At 45.0% G+C, this 19025-nt stretch overlaps 1 protein-coding gene across 8 annotated transcripts in view; it reads right to left on the reverse strand.

Moving 5' to 3' along the window:
- Nucleotides 1-1460: 1460 nt before the first annotated feature.
- The window catches only part of BRPF1 (bromodomain and PHD finger containing 1), a 34289-nt gene continuing 16724 nt past the window's right edge, over nt 1461-19025 (reverse strand). The window contains exons 5-15 of one of the 8 annotated variants that reach the window (XR_011314970.1): nt 18608-18703; nt 17022-17153; nt 16811-16939; nt 14765-15077; nt 14281-14598; nt 8770-9063; nt 8388-8447; nt 7846-7976; nt 5522-5643; nt 5172-5326; nt 1461-3058 (exon numbers count right to left, since the gene is read on the reverse strand). Coding sequence is in view for 5 of the 8 variants with exons in the window: in XM_069736419.1 (XP_069592520.1) it covers nt 2875-3058; nt 5172-5326; nt 5522-5643; nt 7846-7976; nt 8388-8529; nt 8770-9063; nt 14281-14598; nt 14765-15077; nt 16793-16939; nt 17022-17153; nt 18608-18703 (2034 nt within the window). In the remaining 3 variants the exon portion in view is untranslated. Of the gene's footprint in view, nt 3059-5171; nt 5327-5521; nt 5644-7845; nt 7977-8387; nt 8530-8769; nt 9064-14280; nt 14599-14764; nt 15078-16792; nt 16940-17021; nt 17154-18607; nt 18704-19025 lie in introns of those variants that run through there. The other 7 variants (XR_011314969.1, XR_011314968.1, XM_069736420.1 and 4 more) reach the window with 7 other exon arrangements.

Genomic DNA, 19025 nt, shown 5'->3' on the forward strand with positions numbered 1-19025 from the left:
GAACGGTCACTGTGCCCGTCTGGCCGCCACAGGAGATACAGACAGCTGATTTGTGGGAATAATAGGTGCCAGACCTCAATGTCTAAGTAACGGACAACCCTTTTAAATGTCCTGACAGGGTATGAAACAGACGAGCACAGAGTGCGCACGGAAGCACATGGCGGATGCCGCCAGATGGATGGGTAAAATATATTTGTGTGAATCAGGAGCGAAACAGCAGCAGATGGAAAACGACGCCGGTAATGAACGGAGCGCTGCTGAAGACCCATTTGCCATACAGGAACCCTGAAAGCTGGGCAGCAGCTGCATACTGAAGCCATCCACAGCGAAATCCGACTAACCTCAATGCAACACATCCTACCAGTTCAATATGTTGCAATCAGGTCAAGAGAGTTTGCAAAAAAAAAAAAAAAAAAAAACACAACAGCATCAAGTGTGCAGAGCCGGACCAGTGACCGCCGGGCACAGAGCCAACAGTCAGTATTCCGTATTCCATTGTCCTCAGCGCCCCCTGGTGCCAGAGCTCAGTATGACCACTGATAAAGAAGCAGCGGCCGCATCCTCCTTGGTGTTTTTCTCCATTCAGTCCAACAAATGTAGCCATAGATAACACCCGAGAGCGGGTCATGGTTAGAAATGTAATATTTAGGACATTGCCCATCAGGTGGTTGTTCTACATTCATTTATCACTGCAGACCATAGTCCTAATGTCAATGTTGGTATTTTCTCCACGAGCAAATAAGGGGTTCCTGGCACAAAGCAAAAAATCCCACAAGTTGCAATTGCACTCTGTCTTATTTTTTAATGTGATTTTCTGCAGTTGCTAGGAAAATCGCAACACAATTGCATCGTGTGAACGTGGCTTTATGCTGCGCACTGGCACCGTAATCAACAAGGTTAAAACGGATCCAATGAACTACAAAATCCATTCATTTCTAATGAGATGTGAATTCCCTCTATGACCACTGGGGGGCAGTGTAGTAGTCCCAACTCTGCTCTGTGGGTGTGAAGAGTGACAACCATTCTCCTGAGCCAGATATGTGCTGAGAACAGTTGTCACTTCCCTTCCCCCGCTCCTTTTCAGCAGCTCATACATACATTACTTAGCAAGGGATCAGCCACCTCGCCTGTTGGGTCCATTTTACTTTTATTTCCAATGAAATCACAATTTTGGGAGCATCTTACCTTAGAACTCGTTATTGTTCCTCCGTTATACCTCCTGGAAATACATGAATAGATTAGTCGATGAACATGATCATCCGCTTTTGTCGGTAGAACGTGTCCCCTCCATTGTCCTAAAGGATCCCATACACATTAGATGAACGTCGTCATACATTTCCAGGATCAATAACAGAGGAACATCCAACCGCAAAAGCTGCATCCGCAATCGGTACTTCACAGGGAATAAAATCATTTACTGAAACGTGTCGGGAAGGCGAAAGTGAAGAAAACCAGTCGGCGAGAGTCGGCCGCTCCGTATAGACGGATTTATTTTCTAAGAACAATAAAATTTTCCTTGCGAAATAAATACAAAACAGAAATACACGAGACGCAGGACGTAAGTCATAAAAAAAAGAAACAACAAAGAAAAGAAATAGGGTAAAAAGAATAAAGGAGAACATTTTCCAGGAGGTGGCGGCGGCGCCCCCGTGTCGGGGTGGCGCCCGCGTGTCGGTACATGATATCTGGATTACGATACTTCCCTTCCTAATTCTACTGTGTAAAACTGTCAAGATATAAAGTAAAAAAGGAAGAAAAAAAAAAGAACCCTCATAATGAAACAGTGGCAAAAAGTTTACAAATGAGAATCATTTACATTCTCCTCCATGTACATCATTTACATAGTAACGTATATTCGTGTGCCCCCCAAAACTGAACCACATCACTGGGACTTGTGGGTCCTGACGCAGTTCACAATATGGCTCTGATAGTGCTAGGGGCAGGTGCCCTTTACGGGAAGCGTGCACCCATGATGGCTGGACTGGTGGGGGGCGCCGGGTGTCCGATCCCCTCCAAACTAATTCAAAGCGTAACTCAGCTATAAGCCCTGGAACGCCCCTTTAACTTGAACCGTATAGTCACTCTTTGACGCGTCTGCTTTAATAAATTCCTAATAATTCTGTAGCCATTTTTTCCCCCCCCTTTTGAGTTCGGCCATCCCTCTGTTGTTCCTCTTGGAAACATATGAATTGTGTTGTCCCTGCAAACTGACACTGACTAAGGGAACTTGTAACACTAAGTTCCATCATTCATCAATTACAGGAGGAATAACAGAGGAATGAAGAAAAAAACAAAGCAGAATTTGTATTTGACAGGGAATACAAGAATTTAGTAAAACACACACGTCTCCTTTAAATACCCATAGTAAGGCCGGTGCCACACGCCAGACATCCATGAGATATGGCCGCCCTAACGAGCGTTCCCCGACCTCCAAATTCACTCTGTTTTTGTTTTCTTGTACAAATGGCCGATGGTAAAAAAAAAACCCCGAGGTGATTAAACTGGCCACATCGTCATCCTTCCACGAGACGGGAAGTAGATTTAATGCCTCGGTGAGAAGAAAGGAAGTCACAGTTCACATACAGCAGTCAGCCATAAAAAAAAAACCTCATCCGTATGAGCAGGTCGGCAGCAGACGGCTCGTGTTCAGATGGTCAGCCAGCGACCATGACGCCCATCCACTGAGGGTCCCACCAGAGGCAGAAGGGGCTTCAGCATCCTTCCTTGAGCCCCTCCATTATGTTCCTTGAATAAAAGGCGACAGATGTGAAGGAAACTTCTGTAATTACCATTATTTCTTCCTTTTTTGCTCATGGTAATAGCAGCAAAATAGAAAAATCGATAAGAACGCGGCCGCTGGGGGAAGAGCAGCGGCTAATCGCTCTCGCTGGTGTCGCTGCTCGGAGCCCCCTGAACCTTGTTGCGATGCTGCACGGCGCGGTCGTAGGCGATCTGCACAGACTTCCGAATGTTGGACTTCCTTCCTTCCAGCATCTTTTCCTTATCCAGCTCCCGATTCATCCCCAGAGGAACCAGCTTTGTTCTGGGAAGCCACTGCCTGAAGACAAAGAGCGAATGTATCAGCACCAAGATGGCAGGACGGAAACGATACCAGTGTGCCATATGTAGGATGGAAAACACAGAATAACCAGAATTTACTAGTGATATCCACATCACCTACAGGAAAAGTCACTTCTAGGGAGTCACATCCTCAGAGCTGCAATCACTATTCTGCTGGTGCAGTAACTGTGTACATACATTACATTACTGATCCTGAGTTATATCCTGTATTATACCCCAGAGCTGCACTCACTATTCTGCTGGTGCAGTCACTGTGTACATACATTACATTACTGATCCTGAGTTATATCCTGTATTATACCCCAGAGCTGCACTCACTATTCTGCTGGTGCAGTCACTGTGTACATACATTACATTACTGATCCTGAGTTATATCCTGTATTATACCCCAGAGCTGCACTCACTATTCTGATGGTGCAGTCACTGTGTACATACATTACATTACTGATCCTGAGTTACATCCTGTATTATACCCCAGAGCTGCACTCACTATTCTGCTGGTGTAGTCACTGTGTACATACATTACATTACTGATCCTGAGTTATATCCTGTATTATACCCCAGAGCTGCACTCACTATTCTGATGGTGCAGTCACTGTGTACATACATTACATTACTGATCCTGAGTTACATCCTGTATTATATCCCAGAGCTGCGATCACTATTCTGCTGGTGCAGTCACTGTGTACATACATTACATTACTGATCCTGAGTTATATCCTGTATTATACTCCAGAGCTGCACTCACTGTTCTGCTGGTGCAGTCACTGTGTACATACATTACTGATCCTGAGTTACATCCTGATTTATACTCCAGAGCTGCACTCACTATTCTGCTGGTGCAGTCACTGTGTACATACATTACATTACTGATCCTGAGTTACATCCTGTATTATACCCTAGAGCTGCAATCACTATTCTGCTGGTGCGGTCACTGTGTACATACATTACATTACTGATCCTGAGTTACATCCTGTATTATACCCCAGAGCTGCACTCACTATTCTGCTGGTGCAGTCACTGTGTACTTACATTACATTACTGATCCTGAGTTACCTCCTGTATTATACCCCAGAGCTGCACTCACTATTCTGCTGGTGCAGTCACTGTGTACATACATTACATTACTGATCCTGAGTTACAGCCTGTATTATACCCCAGAGCTGCACTCTCTATTCTGCTGGTGGAGTCACTGTGTACATACATTACTGATCCTGAGTTTCCTCCTGTATTATACTCCAGAGCTGCACTCACTATTCTGCTGGTGCACTCACTGTGTACATACATTACATTACTGATCCTGAGTTACATCCTGTATTATACTCCAGAGCTGCACTCACTATTCTGCTGGTGCAGTCACTGTGTACATACATTACATTACTGATCCTGAGTTACCTCCTGTATTATACTCCAGAGCTGCACTCACTATTCTGCTGGTGCACTCACTGTGTACATACATTACATTACTGATCCTGAGTTTCCTCCTGTATTATACTCCAGAGCTGCACTCACTATTCTGCTGGTGCAGTCACTGTGTACATACATTACTGATCCTGAGTTACATGCTGTATTATACCCTAGAGCTGCAATCACTATTCTGCTGGTGCAGTCACTGTGTACATACATTACATTACTGATCCTGAGTTACATCCTGTATTATACCCCAGAGCTGCACTCACTATTCTGCTGGTGCAGTCACTGTGTACATACATTACATTACTGATCCTGAGTTACATCCTGTATTATACCCCAGAGCTGCACTCACTATTCTGCTGGTGCAGTCACTGTGTACATACATTACATTACTGATCCTGAGTTACAGCCTGTATTATACCCCAGAGCTGCACTCTCTATTCTGCTGGTGCAGTCACTGTGTACATACATTACTGATCCTGAGTTTCCTCCTGTATTATACTCCAGAGCTGCACTCACTATTCTGCTGGTGCACTCACTGTGTACATACATTACATTACTGATCCTGAGTTACATCCTGTATTATACTCCAGAGCTGCACTCACTATTCTGCTGGTGCAGTCACTGTGTCATCACCCATCCTACACCTTTGCCCACCCCCACAGGCGGTTACTTACCATGTACGTTTATTATCAAAAAACAGTACGAGGTAGAGATGTTCTTGTGCTTCTTGCGTCATTTGCTCTCCCAGCTTGAGTACATCTACGGGGGGCACAGGAATTGGAACGCCGTGGTGAAACACTCCGTCTCGGGGCATCTTTGGATCGATAATCTAAAAGAAAGGAGAGATGCAATGAAGTTTGTGCCGCTCTTTGTGGTCATCAGTGACATTTACTTTTAGACACACAGATGATTCGTCTCTACCAGGTTTTATTTGGACCCATCGTGATCATGTGCAGATTACAATTAAATCCAAAACAGCTAAGACAACATGGAAAAATATAACAGGGGAGGAACTGATGTCTACCAGAGCCGGATAGGAGGGATATCCCCGACACTTGGCCCACACCAAGTCTAAGGCTTCTAGAGTGGAGTCTTCGTCTTCGGACAGCCACCCCGCCCCTCGTCCCTCCATTCCTTTGCGTACCACTATCAAACAACAGAAAAGGTCACAAGTCACAGGCCTGACATACAGTTCGGCACAGATCCTAGCGTCTGATACAGCGACGTCGGCAGCCATATAACGTGGACAATACACCGTGCTCCAAATTATTATGCAAATTACATTTTTCTCGGATTTTCCTAAACGATCGGTGCAAATGAGTCAGTCTAATAAAAGTCATCACCCGTTAGATTATACATCGAATTTTATTGAAGAAACCTCCCAATGATAACAGTATAATCTCAAAAATGAGTAAAAACTCACAATGCGCTGTTCCAAATTATTAGGCACAGTAGAATTTCTAAACATTTGATATAAAGAACTGAAGATGCTCATTTGTGGAATTTGCAGCATTAGGAGGTCACATTCACTGAACAAAAACGCTATTTAACTCCAAAACCTCCTAACAGGCCATGTTACATGTAACATAGGACCCTTCTTTGATATCATCTTCACAATTCTTGCATCCATTGAACTTGTGAGTTTTTGTATTTCTTTGCATGAAGTCAGAATAGCCTCCCAGAGCTGCTGTTTTGATGTGAACGGCCTCCCACCCTCATAGATCTAGTGCTGGATGATCCTCCAAAGGTTCTCTATAGGGTTTAGGTCAGGGGAAGATGGTGGCCGCACCATGAGTTTATCTCCTTTTATGCCCATAGCAGCCAATGACTCAGAGGTATTATTTGCAGCATGAGATGGGGCATTGTCAGCATGAAGATGATTTTGCTCCTGGTTTCTGCTTTTAGACCATGGAAGAAAGTTGTCAGTCAGAAACTCTATTTACTTTGCAGAGGTCATTTTCACATCTTCAGGAACCTTAAAGGGCCCCACCAGCTGTTTCCACATGATTCCGGCCCAAAACATGACTTGTCCACCTCCTTGCTGACGTCGCAGCCTTGTTGGCACATGGTGGCCATCCCCCAACCATCCACTACTCCATCCATCTGGACCATCCAGGGTTGCTCGACACTCATCAGTAAACAAGACTGTTTGGAAATTAGTCTTCATGTATGTCTGGGCCCACTGCAACCGTGTCTGCTTGTGAACACTGTTTAGGGGTGGCCGAATAGTAGGTTTATTCACCACAGCAAGTCTTTGAAGGATCCTACACCTTGAGGTTCGAGGGACTCCAGAGGCACCAGCAGCTTCAAATATCTGTTTGCTGCTTTGTAATGGCTTTTTGGCAGCTGCTCTCCTAATGCAATGAATTTGTCTGACATAAACCTTCCTCATTATGCCTTTATCTGCATGAACTCTGTCCGTGCTCTGTTTCAGTCACAAATCTCCTCACAGTATGATGATCACTCTTAAGTTTTCGTGAAATATCTAATGTTTTCATCCTTTGACCAAGGCATTGCACTATTTGATGCTTTTCAGCAGATGAGAGATCCTTTTTCTTTCCCATGTTACTTGAAAACTGTGGCCCGCTTAATAATGTGGAACATCATTTTTAAGTAGTTTTTCCTTTAATTAGAATCAACTGGAAAACTAATTATCACATGTGTTTAAGACTGATTTCAGCTATCTATTGAGCCCTGAGACAGAACACCATCCACGAGTTTATTTGAAAAACAAAACAATTAAATCTTTATGACACTTAAATCCGATTTACATAATAATTTGGAACACGGTGTATTCATGAGAACGCGAGCGCTCAGAGCTAAAATCATAAAGAAAAGCATCGTCCTGATCAGACGCTGAATTCTCGTGAATAGCGACTCGGTTCATTTAATGGCTGCTTACATTTTGGTGTGAGGCAACTTTAAAATGTAATATGAGAAAAAGAAACTTAAAATTTTAAAAAGTTTTAAAGAATGAAGAATTTTATTATTTCTTTCACTCTAACGAAAAGAGGAAATGTTCATCTCTTAACGTAGAGATAAAAGCTGAGAAACTTTAATTATTGATCTGCACGGTGTAAATGCAGACCCCCAACAGCCAATATTAGAAACCGGCCATCTCTGAGCAAAACATGACGAATCAACTGTGCGTTTCCCCTTTCACTTTATCAGGCGACTTATACCCCAAGATGTGCGTGTTAGAGACCAGACTGGGTGGGCCAAGTGCTTCTACGAAGCTCAAAATTTGGTATGTAAATACAATAAAATATCGGGCAGCGGCTATACCCCTGGTCACTAGAGGGTAACATGTTCTTTCCCCGTATGTAAGATTTGCGGTCAGTCACTTACAGCCATGTCCTACTCTGCTTCCTATGGAATACGATTCGTTTTCTGTGCCCGACGTGTCCTCGCTGCTATAGTCGTGGTAATTCTCTCTGGAGAACGATGACTTTCCCCGTCCTTGCTTAGAGGGAGTTGTGCTAGGAGAGAGAGAAAAATAAGAAAGGTTAATACAACTGCTGAGTACAATCCCCGTTCCGGCGGCCGCTTTCCATCGTCTGTGGGGTATGAAGAAGACTACACACAGGTCTGTAACATAAGTTTGTGCAAAAGCGGCATATATAAAGTAGAGACTTTTTGCAAGTCTTTTTTTTTTCTCCTGATTGAGGAGGCTGGAAGGGTCAGGGGATTGATTACCAGGACCACCCGAAGTGAGGACATCCTGGTCAATCAGTGGACTCAGCGCTGGGTCAGGATGTGATCAATTCTGGTCCTGGCAGAGTTCACGAGGGATTTAAGTGGCAAGTCACAGCGAGTTTATTTTATAAAGGTTCTGTGTAACCCCTTTAATCAAACGTTTTGGCGTTTAACAGTTGCGAATTATGCATTACCTGGTCCTGTCGGAGGCGGCGCTGCTGCTGCTGGTCGTGCTGGATTCAGAGTCTGAGCTGCTGCGGGGAAGATTACAGTCAGTGCGGTAGATTAAAAAACTTTTCTTCACCTGTTGGTTGCTGAAGCCATTTGTGGGTAAATCTTAAAAGTAAACAAAATAAAATAAAATAAAAAGAAAAGAAAGATGCATTGAAAGCAACAGAGCGAACTTCATATTATATATCCCCCAAAAACAACCTCTTCCCTTTAGCACCCTTTGTAGTAAGTGGTAACCCCCTCATGTAGTTTTCTCCTGTGTCCTATTTCAGCATTTTATTTCCTGGTAGACAAAATGGAAGAGACCCCCATTCTGCAGGAGCTACAGCCCCTCCGACTACTCACCTAGAGACGCGTCGTCTGCAGACTTGTCGCTGTCGCTCTCACTGTCGGAGCTAGAGGTAGGACGGGGACTCCGGACCCTTTTCCGCTGCCTCTGGGAACCCCCCATAATGGAGAGCTGAGGGGGTCCAATGGGACTGCTGATTTTCCCTGACGCCAGTTGGTTATCCCTGTTCTTGGGAGGCCTCCCTGGTCTCTTTGGAGGTCCCGCAGTTTTGGGATTCTTCTTTGAGAAAAGAACAGAGGTCCTTCTACCAACTTCATGTGCAGGAGTGGAAGAAGTGTTTGGGCCAAGTCCTGAGAGAAGGATAAAAAGAGACAGGTAGAGATAGCGAAGGAAAAGAGAGAGCGGGGCACGTTCAAAAAGGTGGAGAAGAACGGAAAAAGGACGAGACAAATAGGAGGAGGAGAAGGAAGGAAAAGTGTTTATTTTCTCTGGACAATACAATAAGAACAGCCTAATAAAAGGAAAAATAAATAACATAAAAATCAGGAAAGTCGTTCACCGATGAAGCACAGAGACAGAACTCTTCCTGCACACTAAACACAAAAACGCCAAAATCGGGAGTTTTAGATAAACACGCTTTATTGAAAAAAAAAAGAAAAAGAAAAAATAAAAAAAGTTCCAAAAAGTACAGTGCTCAATACAATGATAAAAAAACTGCGCAAAAACAGCGAAACAAAGATGATGAAAAAACGAGCAGACATGACATGTTCATTATGTATGGAGACGATCCTGGGGAAAGCCAATTCATATATATTTTATAATATATATATATATATATATATATATATATATATATATATATATATATATATATATATATATATATATATATATATATATATATATATATATATATATATATAATGCAGCATGGGACCCACAGTCCAGGAATAAAGGGTATGCCACACTGTGCGCTCTTTGAAGCTTTCAGTATATGGCAGCGCCCAGGTGTCAGGGAACTGCAGTGGATCCCATCAAGTGAATGCAGCACCCTGCGCAGTGGGGTCCGGGCGCCGCTGTGCAGGAAGAAACAGTCAAGGGGACGCAGCGCTAAACTGGAGTAGCTGCCTCTCCATTCTCAGGATCAGTTGGGCTTCCATGTGTCGGACCCCCTACCAACAAAGTGATGGCCTATCCCAATAACAGGCAATCACTTTACCAGATGGGACCCCAGCGCTCAGCACAGCAGGGCCGTAACTGCAGTACCCAACACACAGACAAGTACAATTCAGTGCCGACAAATAGTCACTGCTGTAAACCAAAGGGATCTTCCCATTTGAAAGAAAAAATAAAATAAAATAAAAAAATTCAGCAACTTTTCAATAAACTAGGCTTTTATTCTTTACCATCTCCGCTTGCTGCCAGTAAGTGGAAACATTTGTTGGTTTGCCTTTTTCACTGGCATACAAAAGGATGGAAAACCGATCTGACCTAACTCATAATTTGCTACCATTAACCTGGACTACTTGATCCAGGTTGTGGATAGTTAAATGAAAAAATATTTATATTCACTGACTGCAAGGATAAGAAAGTTGCAAAACGTTTCATCAGCGAAAGGCAAAATGTAAAATTCATATAAAACTGGAAGACATAATTTCACCCACGACTGAGTAAACTTTTTTTTTTCCCTCCAGAGCTGCATGCAAAACCTACAAATCAGCGGCTACACCATAGGAAAGATATCGGTTCTGCCCCAGTCATGTGGGACTTGGGGCAGTAGGGAGCACTAGTCGTAGGTGAACAGTTTTACATCAGTAAATCAGATGTGACCACCACACACTTTAATACAAGAAAGGGAAAAAAAAAAAGTACACTCCTCATCTCCGGGAGCATATAAAATAAAAACCAAAAAAATGGGATTAATTCTATACATTCAATGAGCATCATATAAGGTGCCCAGAGTTCAGTGTATATACCCTTCACAGTAATTTACGGCAGAGATTTAGGTCTTCCTCTCCCACAACAGGAAAAACTGGTATTTCTCCCCATTCACAGGAGCTAATTTGCAGCTTAAAAAAAAAAACACAACAAAAAAACAGTCTAAAGGTACCGTCACATTTAGCGACGCTGCAGCGATATAGAAAACGATCCCGATCGCTGCAGCGTCGCTGTGTGGTCGCTGGAGAGCGGTCACACAGACAGCTCTCCAGGGCCAACTATGCGAAGTCCCCTGGTAACCAGGGTAAACATCGGGTTACTAAGCACAGGGCCGCGCTTAGTAACCCGATGTTTACCCTGGTTACCAGCGTAAACGTAAAAAAAAAAAAACACTACATACTTAAATTCACGTGACGCACTCCTGGCCCAATCCAGACATAAGACTCCAATGGAAGGTAGAGAGAACTCACTGGTCCGCTTTATTACCTCCTTCAATTCCGAATGGAAGGGGCTATCGAGTACCTTACGTAAATATTGGCCGGTGCTCTTGGCAGATGAGGATGTGGCACCACACATTTCGACCTATCCATCTGTAACCTGGCGTAGGTCTAGAAATTTAAAAGATATACTGACAAAGAGCCACTATGTTGCACCCCAGAGAACATACTTTACTGAGAGAACTGGCCCTAGGTGGGGATCGTTTCAATGTGGTAGCTGTTCTGCATGCCGTTTCCTGGAGAGAACTTCCACATTTGCCAATAGTAGTGGTAATAGAAGTTTTTCTATTACCCACTTTATTAATTGTAGAACAGACAATGTGGTATATTATGCCAAATGCGAGTGCAATTTGATATACATCGGCATGACCACGCGGGAGCTACGTGTGCGGGTGTTGGAGCACGTACGAGACATCAAGAATGCGGCCATGGCAGTGGATATCGATACATTAAAAACGATACCTAGGCATTTCAGGCAACACCATAATAGTGATCCCAGAACATTTAAAGTTAGAGGGATCGATCGGGTGCAGTTAGGTATCAGAGGTGGTAACTATAAAAAAGAGCTTTTAAAAAAGGAAACTAGATGGACGGTGGATCTGGACACGATGGCCCCCAATGGGCTTAACGAATATATTAGCTTTAAATCTTTCTTGGACTAGCGCGAATTTTATTCATTGTTGTTTGTCTGTTGTCCTTGTGCTCATATACTACTTTGGTTTTATTGCCTATCCTTTAGGTTTTCTTCTGTTCCCTTTAGTCTTATGTCCTCCTTATTCTACCTGTTGGCCCATGATGGTGTATTTATAGTCTTACGGCTGATGGAGTCTTAGGACGCCACTCTGTATTATATATTTACCCTTTTTCTTTTTACCCCCATTCTAGCTACAGTTAGTAACAACATCTTTGGATCCTGTTTCGATGCCCACCTTTATAATAGATTGCCTCTTGGATGTACGGAGGACACGGCGGTTCCTGGAAACACCAGTGGCATGTCAAGCAGAGAACAGAGAAATTATTCATGATTCTAGTATCTCTTACTCTCATTATTGTTCTATCACCGCTGTATCACCATAATAGTTGTGTATACTCTTAGATTCTGTATATCATGTGCCACTGTGTCGGATATTCAGGTCTAGTCTACTGGCAGGACTTAGATTTGTTAATTTATTTGTATATTATCTGCTTGGATTGTGTACGGCCAGTCGTGGCCCTGTTTACTTACCTGCCGCCATGGCTAGCTAGATCCTTTGTATGGGTATGGGGGGGTTAAGGATGGGTATTCTATTCTGGTTAGGTTATCTACTATGGGAGCACTGTTATATCCCATTTTCCAGTTTACACTTGGGTGCGCACGGTGCGCATGCGCTGCGGCGCCGCTGTGGGGAGGTGTCTTTGGTGGTGTCCCGTCGTCCTGGTTGCGTGCCCGGTCTCGTGACCGGAGCACGTGACCGGGCGGCGTGCACACTGAGCGCCGTCCCCGCGGTGTGGCCGCATCATGGCACCGATGCGCCGGGTTACAAGTGTCATAGTGCGCACGGCGCGCATGCGCTGCGGCGCTGCTGTGGGGAGGTGCCTCTTGTGATGCTCAGTCGTCCTGGTTACGTGCCCGGTCATGTGACCGGAGCACGTGACCGGATGACGTGCACACTGAGCGCCGTCCCCGCGGTGATGCCGCATCATGACGCCGATGCGCCGCGTCACAGGTGGTTTACATCCACACATGAGGGGGACTATATATATAAGGGCTTCAGCAGACAGGCCACTGTACCTCCTGACGAAGCTGCCGTTGCAGCGAAACGCGCGTCGAGGTGTGCCTAGTCTGTACGACTCCCTTCTTTTGGGCTCCATTATGTCTACAGGTATGTGTGACTGCTATATCGTTACCTTCATGTGATTTTGTTATCTGATGTGGAATTGGTCACATATATATTGCATATATATTGCAGATTAGTCATACTCCCAGTACTATTTATGAGCCTTTCTGTTTACATGATACCTACACATCTGTGGTAGCTATTTTATATAAGTCATTATGTTAGGGAGTCGGATCAGTCTTGTGCTTCTGCTATGACCCTGTATCTATGGTATATCATATCTCACCAGTTTGTTATATTGTCTTATATGTATTTTTTATCGATTTGTTCTAATAAAGTGTTTGGTGTTTTTATCATTGATCCAGTGTCTTCATGGGTTCTCTATTGGTTTAACTATATAACATATGAAGGGATCTCATTTATTTCTATGAGGGTGTGCTATTTTTGATACTTAAATTCCGGTGTCTGTCCCCCGGCGCTCTGCTTCCCTGCACTGTCAGCGCCGGCCGGCCGTAAAGCACAGCGGTGACGTCACCGCTCTGCTTTACGGCCGGCCGGCGCTCACAGTCAGTGCAGGAAGCAGAGCGCCGGGGGACAGACACCGGAATTTAAGTATGTAGTGTTTTTTTTTTTTACATTTACACTGGTAACCAGGGTAAACATCGGGTTACTCAGCGCGGCCCTGCGCTTAGTAACCCGATGTTTACCCTGGTTACCAGGGGACTTCGCATAGTTGGTCGCTGGAGAGCTGTCTGTGTGACCGCTCTCCAGCGACCACACAGCGACGCTGCAGCGATCGGCATCCTTGTCTAGATCGCTGCAGCGTCGCTAAATGTGATGGTGCCTTAAGTAAAACTGGAACCCACAGTGCAGATCCTGAAGGTCCGAGCGTGAAAACCGGACACAGGAGTCACGCTCCGTGGATAACCTCCCAATAAAAGCAGTTTTTTGTATTGTGCTGGCTGCAAGCATTGACAACCGTTGCAACGTCAAGGCGAAGAGGTGATTTTATGAAAAGATATCGGACCCTGGTAAATAGTGCTGAAGCCCTCGAAAAGGCCTGACTAGCGTGAGAAGGTCACAGCATTTTACATTGCATGATCTGCCCAATTCAACATATATAGCAGCATAAAAAGAAGGCGGCATAGCTATGTTGGCTAGCCTAGGAAATAAAAAAAATCTGTAAAAACATAAAATAAAGTGCCGCAGCATAACACCACACACAAACGATTGTAAACAGATGTGGAAACCATACAGAGCTGCAGAAGAGGCCCATGCTGCAATCAGAAAGCAGTGAACTAACACAGGTTAGTACCTTTCCCCGTCTCCTGACTGCTGCTCTCTTCTGCAGCACTGTCCGTCTGTCCATCCTTCTCGGAAGGGCCACGTAATGGCAAGTTGCCTCTCCCAGATGAGCTGTGGCGCTCCGTGGCTCCGTCCCTTCTGGACTCTTGCTGGTAAGCCATCTTGCGACGGATGGATGTAATCTCTTTTCGGATCGTCTTGGCCCGGCGCGCTCTTCCGATGCTCTGCTTGCCAGTATTGACCTCGTCCAGACGGGCCAGCTGGATTTTAAGCTGCTCTTCCAGAGAGAGAGGTTTGCGGTTGTCAGAGGGAGGCGTTCTTTCAATATCTAGTGAAGACGTAACATAAACCAAATTATTGATGAACCAAAAGCTATTCGAGCCCCCTTAAAAGAGAGAAAAAAAACCTTGCACAGACCCCAACCAAGGCTTTGCTCTTCATTTTTTTTTTTCTGAAATCCTGATACTGATCCCCATTTTGGTGGCACAACTCACCGGCCTCTTTGCTGTGACGTGGGAGCTCATTTCCCATGCCGACCTGGGGCAAGTGCATTCCAGTCTCAAAGTCGATGCCAATCTTTTCTGCCTGGCGTCGAGCCTGTCTGATGACCGCCGCTCCCTGCTCCCGCAGCCGGACGGCGGACCGGTAGAAGCTGGTGTCTTTAGCGTTATACTTGATGCTGTTGTTGACGATGAGGTTGAAGTCGTCCTCGAACTGATCAAAGTTTTGGTAGCGGAGCGCTTCAAGGTTGGCTTTCATCGTCTGAAAATCCATGGGCTTTTTGATATGTTCAAGGTAGTCCGGGACCTTTGAAGAAGAAAAGAAAAAAAAAAGCCAAAGGCTAAAAGTAAAAGAGCTGCCAAGAGCACGATAACATTACACAACTTAATGCCGATTCCTGCATTACTGGGATGAATGACATAAATTGGATTATACCATCAGTTTGATATAAATACTCGGTTAGATTGTGCTGATGGCAGAGTATATACCCTGTTTTTTGGATTATAAGATGCACTTTTTTCCTTCAAAAATATTGAAGAAAATGGGAGTGGCGTCCTATAGTCCAGATGTACTTGCTCTGCCTGTGGGGGAACGGCAGCGGCGGAGCAGCAGGTCACAGGAGACAGCTGCTGCGGCTAACTCCTGTGCCCGATGCTAAAGAGAAAGTAATATTCACTGCATTCCACGCCCATGGAGGGCAGGGAATATTCGTTCCCTTTAGTAGCGGACACACGTGAACACCCGGCAGCTGCAGGAAACCGGCAGCTAAGGCTAACACTGTGCCCGCTATTAAAGAGCAATGAATATTCACTTCTCTCCACGCACATAGTCCCGGCGTGGAGAGCAGTGAGTATTCTGGCAGCTGTCCTCGGCTTGTAAGCAGCACATGACGTCACTGCCACGTGCTGCTTACAAGCATAAGGAAGCTGCTGGCATAGGAACAAGACGCTGCGAGGGAGTGCGGGAAGGTAAGTATAATGGTTGTGGATTTTTTTTTTTTATATTTCTCTGATGGGGCCATGTATACCAGAATAGGGATGGGGGCCATGCATACCAGGACTGAGATGGGGGCTCTGCATACCAGGATAGGGATGAGGGGCACCATGCCTACCAGTATAGGGATGAGGGGGCTATGCCTACCAGGATAGGGATGAGGGGGCTATAACTACCAGGCTCGGGATAACAGTGACATGCCTTCCAGGCTAGGGATAAGGGGGCCATGCCTACGAGGCTCTGGATAAGGGGGACATGCATACCAGGATAGGGATGAGGGGTCTGTGCTTCCAGGCTCAGGATAAGGGGGACATGCATACCAGGATAAGGATGAGGGGGCCATGCATACCAGGATAGAGATGAGGGGACATGCATACAAGGATGGGGATGAGGGGACCATAAATACCAGGATATGGGATATTAGTACAGAACTGACTACATTTTTTTGCTTCAATATTTTTTCTAAATTTCCTCCTCTACCTTCGATCAGTAAATGATTGCTTGCAGTTTAACCCCTATATGTCGACTATAAATATAAAGACTCCACCTGAATCAACGAGCATTGCAGTATTTTTTCCTCTCAGGTCCCACTACACTCAATCATCAGCTGCAGTGGTGTCCCGCCTCAACGAGCAATTGGAGACGAACATATTATTTGAGCACGCCGAAGACACTCTTCGCACCCGAGCATGCTCAGATAACACCTTATCCCAGCACGTTAGCTCATCGCTACTACAACAAAGTAAAATGTTGCAGGTAAATTCCAGAACGGTGCAACATTTTTTTTAATGAAACCCAAAATAGTAAAGATTATTTTCGGCCCCAAATAAATGCATTTAAGCAAAAAGTGTCCCCAAAGGGTGGACGACCTCTTTTTGTACAACTGAACACATGCATTACATCCGCACATACATACGGGAGTCTTTAATATTCCTAAATGCAATCTCCCACACCCGGTACAGTCGAGTGCGTACAGACACAATGGTTACGAGAGGCACACAAGATGTGGTGGGAGATCGGCTTCTTACTTCGTACAGTTCTGTTACCTCAGACAGAGGGACCGGCTTGGTAAATCTATTGCTGGCGTCTTTCTCCTGTAATACCTCTAGCGTCTTTCTCAGGAGAATAAGAAACGGCGTTAGCTGGACCTCGAGGGCCAACTGCTGCATCTTAATCTGTAATGGAGACAAGAAAAAGAAATAAAAAAGTCGAAGGCAAGGCGACACGGATCTTGCGATCGAGACGTCGGATCGTTACCGTTTCTCTCTTCATCTTCTCTCGCTTGCGTATTAATTCCACCAGAAGACGCGCCCGCTCCAGGTCGTGCCGGAGCCGCTGCCAAGATTTTAATTGTTCTTTCAGCATCCAGTTTTTATCCGTGGAGTCTTTCTGTTGAGAGATAAACGGAGTTAAAAAAAGAAAACTGCAAGCATGTCTATATTCCTAAACGGGGATAGCACAAGCAGCAATTTCCTAACATACACCCCAGGAAAGAGAAAAGTTTGTATCCCATTGCTATTGCTTGCAAGCAAGTTTTGTTTTTATTTTGGGGTTTAATGGAGCAAGAAAAAAAAAGTTGAAATGTGGGCAAAGCCTTGATGGGGCCAAATGTATTTTTCTTGGTTGTCAATAAGAGCTACAAAATGGGATTTACACCTCAGACAACCCTCTTCCTTAAACGCTATATTTCCTAAAAGTAAAATAAAACCACCACATCCTGTACAGGCGCCTTTTCAGAGATCTCAGTGCTGGGTCTGCTGAAGCTTACGTGTGTGATGTGGTTGTACCACGTGAATGCTGCAGTCAATCATGGTCGCTAATGGTCTGCAGCGCTCACACCTTGCCTGGACGTCCAATGTTTTTCCGAAGGAATTGAGAGCGCGGCAGCTCAATGCCGGCTGCATAAAAAGGTCACACGACCTCGGGGAAGGAGACCAGTATTTTGTTTCTTTACATATTTACATTAGTAATGGACAACCCCTTTAAGGTTAACTAGTCAGATATTATATATTTGATTTCCTATATCCACACACAGAGATCCATCGCAGCCTCTCCTGGCTTGGGCGAAATTTTAAAGTCGTCCATTATAGATTAGGGATAACTCAGGATCGCTAGAGGGGGTGTGCATCTACTTCAACCCCCAGAGACCCCGCTAAATGGCACTGCAGAGTACGGGTCTCTTCTCTATACTTTCTCCATGGGAGAGAGCACAGAGACTGAATGGCGCAGAGATGCATCTACTCCACCTCTGCAGAGCCCCGTTTTCGGGATCGTTGGGGGTCCCGATGGTTGAACGCTCATCTGTCAGTAACTTCTCCCTATCTTATCAAATATCCAATCTCTATTGGTTTCCTGTTTCATTCTCCTCCTTCACTGCACTTCGATTTTCTACAAGGGTCTTCAGGAAACGCCTCACGAGGCGAAAGGTAATGAGAGGTTGTGCAACTCTCTACTCACCACTTACAAGATCTCTGCTTGCTGTCAGGGAATAAAAATATCGTTTACACGGAGAGACTGACACCCTGTCCTGACGGCAGCTTCATATTTTCTTTGGCTTCTCAGCCATTGTATACAAAACAAGAATAATCTCATTCACTGGATGCAGTGCGCACAAATGGAGGACGGAATACGGCATTGATAGGACTGGCCAGACAGTCGAGACACATGATCAATAGACATTTTTGGCAGAAGTGCGCAACCATGGTCTCTCCAGCTGTGGAAAAACTACAACTCCCAGCATTCCTGGCTGTCAGGGCCGCCGATCCCTGACCTGTACTGTACATAAAGCACATATAGGAGGGGTCAGTGCAGCCATCACTGCGGTGCAGCCACCTTATAATCACCTTCAATGTCTGGTCCCCCTTCTCGTCGTTTGCTTTAGGCACTGCCCCTGGGTGAACAGAGAGATCGTCTGGCTTCGGTATTTTCCACTTCATCTCCTATTGGGAGAGTAAACGCTTTTATTATCTACTCTTGGTCGGTCGGTCCATGAAAACTCCCCCGTTTCACTCTACCTACAGGTGGGATGTACACTCCTGGTAATATGCAGACACTATAATGGATGCACGGCGCCCGTCGCCTTTATCTGCCCCGACAACCATAACACACTTTTGTGTTCTCATTTCTAGGCTCTATCCCCATCCTAATATTTATGGCATAACGGTCTCCTTCCGGAAATCTCATAGAATTTAATGGACGAGCTGCATGGTGACATGTAAGCAGATATACCCCCAGGAGTGTGGTCAGCGGAGAGGTGAGCAC

This window comes from Ranitomeya imitator, chromosome 8, assembly GCF_032444005.1.
Source record: "Ranitomeya imitator isolate aRanImi1 chromosome 8, aRanImi1.pri, whole genome shotgun sequence".
NCBI classification, from domain to species: domain Eukaryota; kingdom Metazoa; phylum Chordata; class Amphibia; order Anura; family Dendrobatidae; genus Ranitomeya; species Ranitomeya imitator.